General features: G+C 45.1%; 1 protein-coding gene across 3 annotated transcripts in view; it reads right to left on the bottom strand.

Moving 5' to 3' along the window:
* Window positions 1-4,102: 4,102 nt before the first annotated feature.
* The window catches only part of LOC118078417 (zinc finger protein 420-like), a 36,294-nt gene continuing 26,144 nt past the window's right edge, over window positions 4,103-14,252 (bottom strand). For 2 of the 3 annotated variants that reach the window (XM_060274106.1, XM_060274104.1), the window contains 2 exons: window positions 11,980-12,106; window positions 4,103-9,749 (listed from right to left, as the gene is read on the bottom strand). In XM_060274106.1, the coding sequence (XP_060130089.1) occupies window positions 8,182-9,749; window positions 11,980-12,106 (1,695 nt within the window). In that variant the 3' untranslated portion in view covers window positions 4,103-8,181. The remainder of the gene's footprint in view (window positions 9,750-11,979; window positions 12,107-14,252) is intronic. The other variant, XM_060274107.1, reaches the window with a different exon arrangement.

Genomic DNA, 14,252 nt, shown 5'->3' with positions numbered 1-14,252 from the left:
TCACTTCCACAAAGCCTCTTGGGACAAGAAAGTCTTGACCTGCTGGACGAAAGATCCCAAGGAGGGAGCCGGGCTCATTTCTCCCAAAAGGGAAGTTCCAAAGAATGTTCATGTTAAACTGCAGTTGTTGTTCATAAAGCAAATATTCAAGGCTGTATGCAAATTGGGCCAATGTCATCTTCATGTCTGTTTCATCTTAATTTTGGGAAAGACACATCATTATACAGAGAAACTTGAGAATGCAATAAAAATGTAGAATAAATAGGATAGAATATTTTTGATTTTCCCTCTATATTTGTGTAATATTTTTAATGCACATTATAGTAATGCTTTTAATGAAGCAATAAATGGGAAGGAAAAAAACTTATCTTTTCAGACTGATTTATTGCAATGCTTTGGCTTTCTGCAATGTGTTCCCCTCTGGACGACAAATCCTATCAGCCACGTCCGTTCCCCCTGTCCCTGTCCAAAGATGATGCTGGGGCTGATGAGACCTGGAGGGCACCAGGTTGCAGAATGCTGTGATTAGGGCCAGGTGTTCATCTGGGGCAGATATGGGGGGGGGGGTGGGCAGGCAAGGAAATAAGCTTGGTGCCTGTGGCTGGTGCAGGGCAAAACAGGCAGAGCCCCTCTGCAGAAAATGGGATCTAGCCCTGCAGAAGATGGGATTCGGGATCTGCAGGATTCGCAGGGGAGCTGCGCTAGAGCCACGGGCAGACTCAAGGCACTTCTCTCTCACACACATCCCCACTCACTGCTGATGCAGCGACGAGGCTCCACGAGCGCAGCAAGTCTCTTCCTTCCCCGGCTGGTCCCCTCAACTCCTCACTGTTCTGTGAGGATTTTTTTGGGGGGGGGGGTTGCCTAACCCTGGTAAACACGCCCACACCCAGAAAGCCCTGCAGCGATCATCTCTTACTCAGAACGATCTGCTCCTCGCCGCCATTTCCCTTTGCAAGCAAACCGGAAGTCCCTAATTTTTTTAGTGTTGTCCCTCTCCGATAGTCTTCTGAGAAATACTTACTGTATTTGCGTGTATATTCTTCCAGTAAAGTCCTGTGGGGATGGGGAACTGAGTTCATATTGGGAAAGACTTGACCAACTACTCGAAAGTATAGACTCTTTGTCGCCCAACCCTTGGTTTGTCGGGGGGGGGGACTTCAGTGCCCGGATTGGCCTTGTCTCCCCACAAAATACAATATTATCTGGACTAAGCTTGGAGGACGAACCCAAAATCTGCCAGAGGGCAGCAATGGACACCATCTCTAACCGCACTGGGAAATACCTCTGTGAACTTATAATTAAGTCTTTTGTTATGTAATGGGCACAGACAAGGGGACCAGGAGGGGTATTTTACTTTTATTTCCCCCAGTGGATTTACTAGCACCATAGATTATATCCTAGCAGCAAAAAATGTGCCAGTTAATCGAGACACCTTTAGGATAATCCCCAGAGCTGAAAGTGACCACTTTCCGCTTGTGTTATCTCTTGCACCATTTGTTTCTCCCGCTTCCCCTAAAATATTGGATGAAATGGAATATCTGATATTTGGAAATAGAAGGTTAAAATGGAATGCACAGGTCCAGGGAAAAAAATGATCCAGATCCTGGATTCTCACGAGTTTGCTTTATTAAAGGGGGAAATGTTGTTAGAAACAGGAAATGTAATCGGACTCTATGAGAATATAATTAACTGAATGCGCCCACTGATGACCGCACCTAGTGTGATAAAAAAAAAAAGTTCAAAAAACAGACATGGTTCGATAAGGAATGTCAGAATAGTAAAAAAAAAGAGTCTATCTAGGGAACTTAGAAAATTGAAGTTAAAACACAATCTTGCTCTATAAGCTGAGGTAGCTCAATTACGATACAATTATAAACTACTAGTGCCATTCAGCCCGTTTAATAAACGGGCGCTAGAATATTCGGCCTTTTTCGGTGGCAGCGGCGCGTGGGGGGCTTTTATTCCTTGTCTAATTTATTGTTCCCCCCTCCCTTTGATCCTTAATTTATCCCTAAATTTATCCCCCCCCCGTTCCCAAACCCCAAGCCAAAGTCCCCCCCTTTTTTTACCTTTACAGCCCGGGCTCGGCTGGGGGTGCGGGGGGTATTTCTTCCTTTACCCCCTCCGAAGCTTGTGTTTGGAGTGCGGATCCCTCCCCACCCTGTTTTCGCGCACTTTTTGCGCCTGCCGTTTGGTTCCTAATTTTCCCCCGTCAATAGCGCTGCTGCTGCCAGGGCCCAGTAGCCGAATTCTGGCTCCTGGACAACCCAGGCGGCTGCTCCGGGGTGTACGCCCAGTTTTTCGGGGGGTGGGGGTGGCTCCCGCTACTTTTCTTGGCCTCCGCGGCTGTTTTTCAGTCACCTGCTGCGTCCGGGAGGGAGCTTTGCCGTCCGGGGGGCTTGCGCCCACCCCGGCGCTTTCTGAGGGTCCCGCGGTTGGCGCTGAGCATTCGGTGGCCTTCCCGTGCCTTTCCTGGCCGTTCTGGCCCAGCGGGGGTCTCCTGGTTGCTTGCGCTGTTTGGGCCTCAATTTTGGGCCTGTTAGTGAGAAGCCGGGGCCTCGATTTTTTGGTCGTCCCGGCTTCCTGCTCAGGCCCTTGGGCACGTTGAGAGAGGGCCTGCCCTGCTTAGGAGCCTTGCTGCCTGCTCCTGCCTTCCATCTGGTGTCCTCCGTTTTAACTGCTTATTGAGCCAGTGCAGGGCAGAGGGGTGGGGGTGGGGAGTGTGTGTGTGTGTGTGTGCAGTCTCTGCGTCCAATCCCTGTGTCCCTGGGGCACATGCTCAGTAGCGCGGAAAACGGGACACAGGGAATCTGGACGCAGGGACAACATGGACATTATTATATAGGATTACTTAAATGTAAGCAGAAGAAGAAGAGTTTGGATTTGATTTATCCTGCTTTATCACTACCCGAAGGAGTCTCAAAGCGGCTAACATTCTCCTTTCCCTTCCTCTCCCACAACAAGCACTCTGTGAGGTGGGTGGGGCTGAGAGACTTCAGAGAAGTGTGACTAGCCCAAGGTCACCCAGCAGCTGCATGTGGAGGAGCAGGGATGCAAACCCGGTTCCCCAGATTAGGAGTCTACCGCTCTTAACAACTACACCACACTGGTACAAATATATTACGAACAACAGTAGAAAGCACTGGGAGATGCAGCACTTCAAAAGGACTCGTGGAAATTTTGGCTAAAATGACGGGAAGAATCCGAAAACAGCGGGACCAGAAGTTCATCAAACAGTGGACTAAATTCGTAAATTATTTGAAAGACAATTGTAGTCAACTAAATACGTTGGTAGGACTGCAGGAAGCTTTGTAAGTAAAGATATAAAAATCATTGTAGAGATGAAATTTTAATGATATACCTTGGATGTTATAGTTTGAAAGCAATGGTTAAGTAGTGAAAATGCAGAAATTTGAAATGAAAAATAGAAAATCATAAGGAAGGTTTGAAGGAAGTCATGGCCTTAAAAAGCCAAAATGTATAATATAAGAGGAGAAATTCTAATGAAAAGTATTATGGTAAAATGAATAAAAATGATTTGGCAAAAAAAAAGGACTCACAGAAATTTTGGCATCTGGTTGCCCTAGGTACAAACGGGCTGGGCTACTAATTAGAAGCAACTGTTCAAGGAAAGGATTGGGTGACGTATTTTACAGGAATATATGCCCCTCGTTCTGACTCACCCTCACAAGTTTACCATACTCAGTTATTAGAACTGCCAGAATGGCCAGATGTCCTGCCCAATCAGATTAAGAGGCTAATCGCAAGTCAACTAGCCAATAAAGCTCCAGGAGAAGATATGATCCCAATGGAGAGTTATAAGAGGAGACCAAATTTCTGGTTACAGGTAGGTAGCCGTGTTGGTCTGGTATAGTTGAAACAAAATTTTAAAAAATCCTTCCGGTAGCACCTTAGAGACCAACTAAGTTTGTCATTGGTATGAGCTTTCGTGTGCATGCACACTTCTTCAGATACACTGAAACAGAAGTCACCAGATCCCCACTTATAGTGAGAGGGTGGGGAGGGCCTGGACTGTTTATTGCTGCATTTGGTCTTACAGGAAGAATTTACGACTGTTTACAATAAATTCTTCCTGTAAGACCAAATGCAGCAATAAACAAACCTTGGGTTACATAAATATACACTGGTACCTTGGTTTAAGTACACAATTGGTTAAGTCTGTACTTAACCTGAAGTGAACTGTCCCATGGAAAGTGGATTAATCCGTTCCAACTCTATGATTCTATGATCTCTCACCATCAAAGGAACGCAAGTGAACAGCAGAGAACCTACACAAGAGACGTTGACAAAAAAACCCCACACATTAAACAAAATAGAAATACCGACACCGACAATGGTATGATTTGTCAGCAATGTTGTTGTTGTTTAGTCGTTTAGTCGTGTCCAACTCTTCGTGACCCCCTGGACCAGAGCACGCCAGGCACTCCTGTCTTGCACTGCCTCCCGCAGTTTGGTCAAACTCATGTTCGTAGCTTCGAGAACACTGTCCAACCATCTTGTCCTCTGTCGTCCCCTTCTCCTAGTGCCCTCAATTGTCCTCTGTCGTCCCCTTCTCCTAGTGCCCTCAATAAATCAGCAATAAATCAGCAATAAATCAGCAATAAATCAGCGTTTCTCAACCGCTGTTCCGCAGCACACTAGTGTGCCGCGAGATGCTGGCTGGTGTGCCGCGACGTGCCGCTGCGAGAAGGGCGATTTGCTGCCTTGTCACGTGCCTAGTCACGTGCCGCGACGAGAAGGCTGCCGCCATTAGGGGGCGCTGGGCGCTGACCCGCCGTAAAGGAAGCCGGCCGGGGGACTTCCGGGTTGTCGCGGACCGCTCCAGACGCTCCCTGACGAAGCTCTGGGGAGCACTACTCTTTGTGGGGTGAAAACAGGTGGTTTTGAGGCTTAAAACCCCCGTGTGAGGAACAGGGGGGACTCCCTGCCTAAAGAGGGGTTCCCGCAACGGACTGCGAGGTCCAGAAGGGGATCACAGACGCTGGCTGCAGCTCTCTCCCTCCCGCACTGAAAAAGCCTGGCTGCTGAAGCGCACAAGCGGCAAAACCTCTGAAATAGGAAAGAACCGCGACCTGCATAAAAGGTTGGTGCAACTCTACCCTACTGCAACTCTTCAGAATTAAAGAGGCTATGTATCTGTAGAAGTGCAAAGAGATAAAAAAAGAGAGATACTTGAAAGGCATTCAGAAAGATACTTTTAAGAGGCGCTTAAAAGAAACATTCCAAACAGACTGAGAGAGGGCAGAAGGGAGCCTTGCTTGCCTTGGAAAGAGATTGCAAACAGCGGAGGAGTTTTAAGAAATAAAAATAAAGAGGGGGTCAACTCTGATGTATTTAGATAACTGCAATATAGGCACAGAGTTAATTTTTTAAAACTTTTTTAATGGTGGTGTGCCTCGTGATTTTTTTCATGGAACAAGTGTGCCTTTGCCCAAAAAAGGTTGAAAAACACTGCAATAAATGACAGATTCTGGGGCCTGCTAGGGAAGGATGTGAGGTTCAGGGAGCTGCCAAGATTAATGGAGGCTTTACTCTGCATTCCCCACAGCAATGCTAGTTCAGAAAGGGTCTTTAGTATGGTGAGAAAGAGAATAGGGTGTCATTAGACAACAGCACTGTTTCTGCTTTGCTTGCCTGTAAAATCAACCACTCTGGCCCAGCCTACAAATACACTCCTTCCAAAAGGGTTAAAGGCTGCAAAGCCTGTAACACATTTGTATAATAAGTCATTAATGGATGCCGGAGAAGAGCCAAAAGACTGAACCTAATCAATCGCCAAAGAATTGATGCTTTTGAATCAATTCGCCGAAGAATTCATGCTTTTGAATTATGGTGCTGGAGGAGACTCTTGAGACTCTTGTTATGTCTTGGGGGAACAATCTGAACCAGACTTTAGAAATTCCTATTAGAAGCTAGCTCTCTCTTATATGCCTGTTGTCTTTGGACCATAAAGAAGGCTGATCGCTGAAGAATTGATGCTTTTGAATTATGGTGCTGGAGGAGACTCTTGAGAGTCCCATGGACTGCAAGAAGATCAAACCTATCTATTCTGAAGGAAATCAGCCCTGAGTGCTCCCTGGAAGGACAGATCGTGAAGCTGAGGCTCCAATACTTTGGCCACCTCATGAGAAGAGAAGACTCCCTGGAAAAGACCCTGATGTTGGGAAAGATTGAGGGCACTAGGAGAAGGGGACGATAGAGGACAAGATGGTTGGACAGTGTTCTCGAGGCTACGAACATGAGTTTGACCAAACTGCGGGAGGCAGTGGAAGGCAGAATTACTGCGGCGTGGACTGTCCCTGAGAATTGTAGACTGCCCCCAGGACAGGTGAGGGTGCTGATCCTTTATTTTCAAATCCGAAACTTGACGGCTATGACAGAAAACCATAGATAATGTGAAACTACTGGAAGTTAACCATCTCCAAATAACACTCAACACATGCAAATGGACTAATGGCAGAGTACACATGATTTCCACGTCTCTCTTTTTTTTAAAAAAAAAACAATATTGCTTTTATTTTTATTTTAATGGTACAAAATATAATTTTAAAGAAAACAATGGTTACAACAGTAAACAACAAAGAGCTTGTCCTCATGTAATTGCAGTCACCTGTCAAGAATGCTTTGATGGTGTTTCCTGCTTGGCAGGGGGTTGGACTGGATGGCCCTTGTGGTCTCTTCCAACTCTAGGATTCTATGACATCCTGCCATGTGTTAAAGTTTGATTTAATTATTCTAAAAGATCACGCCACATTTTCCCATGAGTGCTGGATGGATTCCTGCAACACTCTTTAAAATTTATGTTGTTGTTGTTGTTTAGTCGTTTAGTCGTGTCCGACTCTTTGTGACCCCATGGACCATAGCACGCCAGGCACTCCTGTCTTGCACTGCCTCCCGCAATTTGGTCAAACTCATGTTCGTAGCTTCGAGAACACTGTCCAACCATCTTGTCCTCTGTCGTCCCCTTCTCCTAGTGCCCTCAATCTTTCCCAACATCAGGGTCTTTTCCAAGGATTCTTCTCTTCTCATGAGGTGGCCAAAGTATTGGAGCCTCAGCTTCACAAATATTGACCACGTGTCATAACAGGAATATGCATTATGTTCCCCCACCTTCGTGGTTTCCCCTGGCAAACAAAATTTAAGATACTTAAATTGTGGTGTCCAGAACTGAAAACAGTATTCTAGGTGGGGCCCGACCAAGGCATAATAAAATGATACTATTCCTGCCCTTGATCTGATTCTGCCTTCTGCCACATTGGTCTCCGCTCCCCGTTTGGTGTCATCTGCAAATGTGATGAGCATCCCCTCAATTCCGTCATCCAAGTCATTTATAAAGACGTTGAACAACAACGGGCCCAGGACAGAACCCTGCAGAACCCCTCTTGTCACTTTCCCCCAGGATGGTGAGGACCCATGAAGGAGTCCTCTTTGGGTTCGGTCAGTCTAATCCACCTGACAGTTACCTCATTCAGCCCACATTTTACCAGCTTCCTCACATAATTATTGCAGGGACTTTGTCAACAGCCTTACTGAAATCAAGATGCACTATTTCCACAGCAATCCCCTGATCAACAAACTTTGTAACTGCATCCAAAAAAGGGGAGGAGAGATTTCTCTGACTTTACTTGTTTTTGAGAAAGTCATGCTTTCATCCTGTGTGTATATGTTGTGATATCTTCAGATGAAGGGCACATAAATTTTAAAAAATGATAATAAATAAGGATATTGACAAGTTGGAACATGTGCAAAGGAAGGTGATTTATGTATTTATTTAATTTGTATACCACCTGACCCAATGGTGCCGACTTGAATAAAATATTGATGGGGGGCCAGGTAAGGCCCGCCTTGCACAATCAATCACATGATGCATGCACGCCATTGGAATGGAAATGCCTATCAACTGGGGGGTGTCCCCCTCAAATATTTTATGGGGGGGGCAAAGACCCCTCAGCCTCTAAGAGTTGGGTCCAATTCCCTAAATCCACAGGAATCAGGACAGTTACAACATAAAAACACAATATAAAAACACAAAATACACATCTGTAATTCCACTCCCAACATTTTAAAAGGTCATTAATGTCAATCAGCCAAAGGCCTGGTTTAAAAGGTGCGCATTTGCCTGGCTCCTAAAGCTATTTAATGAAAGGTGTTTTCGAACTATGTATGAATTCTCTGATGCCTAGTGAGATGGGAGCTCTGACTGAAGCTCTTTCCACATTCCCTGCACTGATAGGGTTTCTCCCCTGTATGAATTCTTTGATGGGAAGTGAGGCTGGCTTTTTGACTGAAGCTCTTTCCACATTCCACACACTGATAGGGTTTCTCCCCTTTATGAATTCTTTGATGGGAAGTGAGATGGGAGCTCTTTCTGAAGCTCTTTCCACATTCCACACACTGATAGGGTTTCTCCCCTGTATGAATTCTTTGATGGGAAGTGAGATGGGAGCTCTGACTGAAGCTCTTTCCACATTCCCTGCACTGATATGGTCTCTCCCCTGTATGAATTCTTTGATGGGAAGTTAGGGAGGAGTTCATACTGAAGCCCTTTCCACATGCCACACACTGATAGGGTTTCTCCCTTGTATGAATTCTGTGATGCTTAGTGAGACTGCGGCTATCGCTGAAGCTCTTTCCACATTCCCTGCACTGATAGGGTTTCTCCCCTGTATGAATTCTTTGATGGGTAATGAGAGAGTCACTCTGAATGAAGCTCTTTCCACATTCCACACACTGATAGGGTTTCTCCCCTGTATGAATTCTTTGATGGGAAGTGAGGTTGGCCTTTTGATTGAAGCTCTTTCCACATTCCACACATTGATAGGGTTTCTCCCCTGTATGAATTCTATGATGGAAAATGAGAGAGCCGCTCTGACTGAAGCTCTTTCCACATTCCATGCACTGATATGGTTTCTCCCCTGTATGAATTCTTTGATGGGAAGTGAGATCACCATTGTTACTGAAGCTCTTTCCACATTCCACACACTGATAGGGTTTCTCCCTTGTATGAAATCTGTGATGCTTAGTGAGACTGTGGCTATCGCTGAAGCTCTTTACACATTCCACGCACTGATAGGGTTTCTCACCCAAATGATTCCTTTGATGGAAAGTGAGAGAGGAGCTGTTACTGAAGCTCTTGCCACATTCCACACACCGATAGGGTTTCTCTCCTGTATGAATTCTTCGGTGGGAAGTGAGATGGGAGTTTTCAGTGAAGCTCTTTCCACATTCCACACACTGATAAGGTTTCTCCCCTGTGTGAATTCTTCGATGGGAAGTGAGGTTGGCCTTTTGAATGAACCTCTTTCCACATTCCTTGCACTGATAGGGTTTCTCCCCTGTATGAATTCTTTGATGGGAAGTGAGATCGGAACTATTAGTGAAGCTCTTTCCACATTCCATGCACTGATAGGGTTTCTCCCCTGTATGAATTAGTTGATGGGAAGTGAGATGGCCACTCTGACTGAAGCTCTTTCCACATTCCGCACACTGATAGGGTTTCTCCCCTGTATGAATTCTTTGATGGGAAGTGAGGCTGGCTTTTTGACTGAAGCTCTTTCCACATTCCACGCACTGATAGGGTTTCTTTCCAATGAGAATTCTTTCCTGGGAAGTTGAATGGGAGCTCTGACTGCTGGTGTTTCCACACTCCAAATTTTTATGAGGCTTCTTCTCTCTGGGGATTTTGTCATGTTCACCCTTGTTCCTGATTTCCAATTCATCAATATCTGCAATGGAGACAAAAAAAATGATTAGAGAGCCTCAGGAACAAATGAAGACAAACTGAAGGGAGTTGCGTCTGTGTTCATTACCTTTGTGGTTTGTCATTAACCAACGTATTTTTTGTTAGATTCTGATGGGTTGTTGAATGTTGCTTTGTTTGATATACAGTAGTGGCCAAAAATGTGGACGACTTGCGGGGGGGGGGGAGAGTGTATTTCACAGGTTTTCTACTTCTTTTGGAGTAATATAATAAAATTATATACCAATGGAATTTAATCAATAATGTAAAGTAACAAAGTTTGTTCAGTTATCTGTATTCTATCAAATGTTATAGCATAACCAGAAAAAGGAAGCACAACTTGGTTAGGTTGACTTTTGTCCGTGTGTTATGTGACTTCTATCAAGTTGGTTGATGTTTTTTGTGTTCTTTCATTAGAGACTGTCTACGTGACAGAAGAAAATCACCTGGGTGTATACAAGATGACATGGTGACATGTAATGTGAAGTTGAGTGCAAGGACTGGTCTAAATGTTAGAATTTTAAGGGAAAGGGCATTGTTATCTCTCAAGCAAAGGTTGAAAAGATTAAACTGGGCTAAAACACATGTTAATGGGACAGCGGAACAATGGGACAGTGCTATTTGGAGTGATGAGACCCAAATCTCCTTGCTTGGTAGTAGTGATGGCATTAAATACACGAGGAGAAGAATCAGAGAAGATTTACATCCTACTTGCATTACACCGACCCTGAAACAGCCAGATACAGTAGTGTGATGATCTGGGGTTCTATGGCAGCAAAAGGTGTGGGCAGAATTTGTGTCATTAATGGGAATGCAAATGCCCCAAAATACATAAATGAAATACTTGAGCCCAAACTGAAGCATTCCGCAGATGATCTTTCCCCAGATACTAAAGCATTTATATATATTCTTATAAATATTTATTTATTTAATTATTTTATATTATAACAGGATTCAGCTCCATGTCATGTTGCTGCTGTGTGTAAAAAGTGGTTTCAAGATAATCCTATTCTACTGCTGGAATGGCGTGGGAACAGAGGAAATAATTCAATCTTGGTCTCACATTATTACAGCTGCAGAACTAAAAAACATGGTTACCAAACTAAGTATTAATTGACATGGTGAGAATTTCTGCATCTCTTTTCTATGTGTTTCACGTTTCTTCGTTATGACTGATGTTCTAATAAATACCCCTCCATAAACGTTATTGCATTACATTCTTCATTAAATTATCTTTCTATTGCTATATAATTTTATGGCATTACAGTGGTGCCTCGCTAGACGAAATTAATTCGTTCCAGGACTCAATTCGTCCTAAGAAAATTTCGTGTAGCGAGGCACCGTTTCCCACAGGAACGCATTAAAAGTCAATCAATGCGTTCCTATGGGCTCCGGGGTCTGGCGGCGACAGCGCTACTTGCTCTCTTGGCTCGGGGAAGGCAGGCAGGCGCTTGTTCTCTTGCCTGCCTGCCTTCCCCGAGCCAAGAGAGGTGTGTGCCACCGCCTCCCCCGACAGAGCCGGCATTTGACAGGGCTTCCGAACCCCCATCAGATGCGGGCTCTGTTGGGCGGGGGGGGGGGAGGAACGAAGGAAGAGAAAGCAGCCCTTTCTCTTCCTTCCTTCCTCTCCCCCTGCCGCTGACAGCTTTCCCTCCACCCCGCCCGACACAGCGTGGATTGGAGAAGCTTCTCCTTCGATCCGCGCTGTGTCAGGCGGGGTGAAGGGAAAGCGGGGCTTTTCGCCGGCTGCCTTCCCCAAGCCAAGGGAAAGGCAGCCGGCGAAAGCAGCCGGCGAAATACTACCGGCGAAATACAATGAGCCTGATTCTTCTCTGGTAATGCATTTTGTTTGGCCCAGTCATGACATCACCTCCATCTCCAATGTCAGTTATCTCTTTGGTCAGCCCAAAACAAAACAGCAGCAAAAACAAAAACAGAAAACCTAACAGAAGCTACTTCTCTTTCCTAACAACTCTGAAGCTGACATTTAAGATGCCTGGGCAGTTCAGACAAGCCAAATCATGGTATAAAAAGGCAGAACTGGAGGAAGATTCTTCACAGAAGAAACTGTAATTTACTGTTTATTGTGGGGGGTGTTAGGTTCCCAGGTGTTGTAGGGGGCGCAGTTGAGCTCTGTGAAAATATATGAGGTTTATCACATAGAGGTATTTTGTTGAATTTCCAGGCAGATATTATGATCCCACAGGGAGCCTTACCAAGAGAGGCCACGATCCCACGATTCTCCTCCATGATGTCCTTATGCAGAGCTCTCTGGTCAGGATCCAGCAACGCCCACTCCTCGTCCGTGAAATGAACAGCGACATCTTCAAAGCACACTGGACCCTAAAAGAAAAAGGGAAATGTCCTCCTCTGAGAGAGCAGAAATATGATCTCCTACACAATGCTCTGTTGTTTTCTTCCTGTAAATTGTGGTGTTGTTTCAACAGAATTGCTTTGCTGCACATTTTATTTATGGATGCTTATTTTATTCTGTGTTTTAATTATGGTATTCCTCTGTGCAAATACGTGGTACTTCACCTTGTGGGTTTCAAGTCATTCTGCCTACGCAAGCATTCCAGTTTGCCTGATGGAAGGATCCACTTTCTCCTCTCCTCGTGAGCTGTTCTGGGGAGTTCCCTCCCAATGCCCTAGAGTCAAATTCAAGGGGTTCATGGGGGCATGGAGAGGGGAAGGAGTGGGGGGCAGGCCCCATTTTGCAGCGGACGGGGCTGGTTAGGTGAATCCTGGACACTATTTGTAATCGTCTGTCCACTGCTTAGAAGCCTATTTTAGGATTCAATGATCAATACTGTATAGTAATCAAAGAAGCCTAGTTTGGCTGGCCATCTGTCTTGGATGATCTACCTGAGATTCCTGCAATGCAGGGGGTTGGACTTGAAGACCCTTGGGGTCCCTTTCAACTCTAGGATTCCATGAAAACTGCAACTACAGATGAATCCTACTGGCGGCATTCAGGAGGCTGGTGTCACAGAGTTATATGAGCAGAAAATCCCACAGTTCACAGCTGGAGTTTACTCTTTCTTAGCAGGAACACAATATTCAGAGACTTGGCTGAGTTTCAGGCCTAATAAGAACAGCAGCTCATTCCCTGAGAGTCTGTCAGTTTGCACTGTCAATCAATTAATGGACTAGTTGTCTAGGTGGAAGTTTCTTTAGTGTGGAAATATATGTAAAGTGAAATTATGTAGTTTGTTTAAATGGTCTGGTACAGAGGTCCTCTGTTGAGTATTCTGTTAAAGAGGTTTGCTATGATGTTTTCAGGTCTTGGTTTATATATTTGAGTGGAGTTGATAAGATAAGGTAATGTTTATAGGATAGCTGTTTTGATGAGTGAGTTGTGTTTTGTCCTTAACTGTGTCAGCTATCATAGGTAGAGTTTTGTTTTATAATGTGAGGGACTACATTTAGTTTGAGAAAGTTGAGTTGGTTTTTTCTAGGAGTCAGGATGTTGTTCTGCTGCTCACAGAAGCATCTTGTCAGACTGAACTGCAGGTCTGCCAACCAAAGGCTAGGATTTATTCTTGTCGAAGGAAAGTGTACATGCAATGTTTTTCTATAGGTGTTTTACATGTTGTGAGGGACAGAAGCTACAGACAGCCTCCTCCCATCTTAAGCACAAGCTCTTCTCCCAGCGCCAATGGGTGCGGGGAGGGGGACGTCTCCAGCGGGGAATCAGGAAGTAGAGGGCATGGCTCAGGCAGAGTAGCAGAGCCACTGCTCCGCTTAGGAAAGGAAGGGGGAAGCAGGGAAAGCGCGGCAAAAAGACCGCTCCCGCCGGTCCCGGAATTGCGCAAGAAGCAACGGGGCGGAGATTCAGTATTCCCAGACTACTTTGCTGGAAAAAGACGCGCGAATCTCCATTCGGAGGTTCTGACCTAGACTGACAACATGTACATAGTACTGACTCTGCACTGTAAATAGTGTGCACTTAATAAAAGCATGAAAAGGCAACGTTGTGAGGAGTCGTTACTCTAGAGTAGCCGCTCCCGCTCCTGTGACACATATCAATACTTCCTGCACCTAATAAATGGGGGGATTGTCAGTTTGCATTTCTTAGTACAGAAAGTATTGATCTGATATTGATCTTTTCTATTATAATTAGTTCAAGATGGTTCCAAAAGCTTCTCTGCATCAAAGAAACAAGCAAACCCCACATATATCAAGTAAAACAAAAACATCATCACCCAATCCCACCCCCACCCACCTCATTCCCTGCTTTCTTTCCAATGTCTCAACAAATGAAACTGATTTTAAAAAATGATACATGTAAAAATATAAGAGAGAAACAATGCATATATTGTTAAAAGGTAAAGGGACCCCTGACCATTAGGTCCAGTCGTGACCGACTCTGGGGTTGCGCGCTCATCTCGCATTATTGGCCGAGGGAGCCGGCGTATAGCTTCCAGGTCATGTGGCCGGCATGACTAAGCCGCTTCTGGTGAACCAGAGCAGCGCATGGAAACGCCGT

The sequence above is a fragment of the Zootoca vivipara genome, chromosome 4 (genome assembly GCF_963506605.1).
Source record: "Zootoca vivipara chromosome 4, rZooViv1.1, whole genome shotgun sequence".
Classification (NCBI taxonomy): Eukaryota; Metazoa; Chordata; class Lepidosauria; order Squamata; family Lacertidae; genus Zootoca; species Zootoca vivipara.
This window is presented reverse-complemented; position numbering and strand designations above follow the sequence as displayed.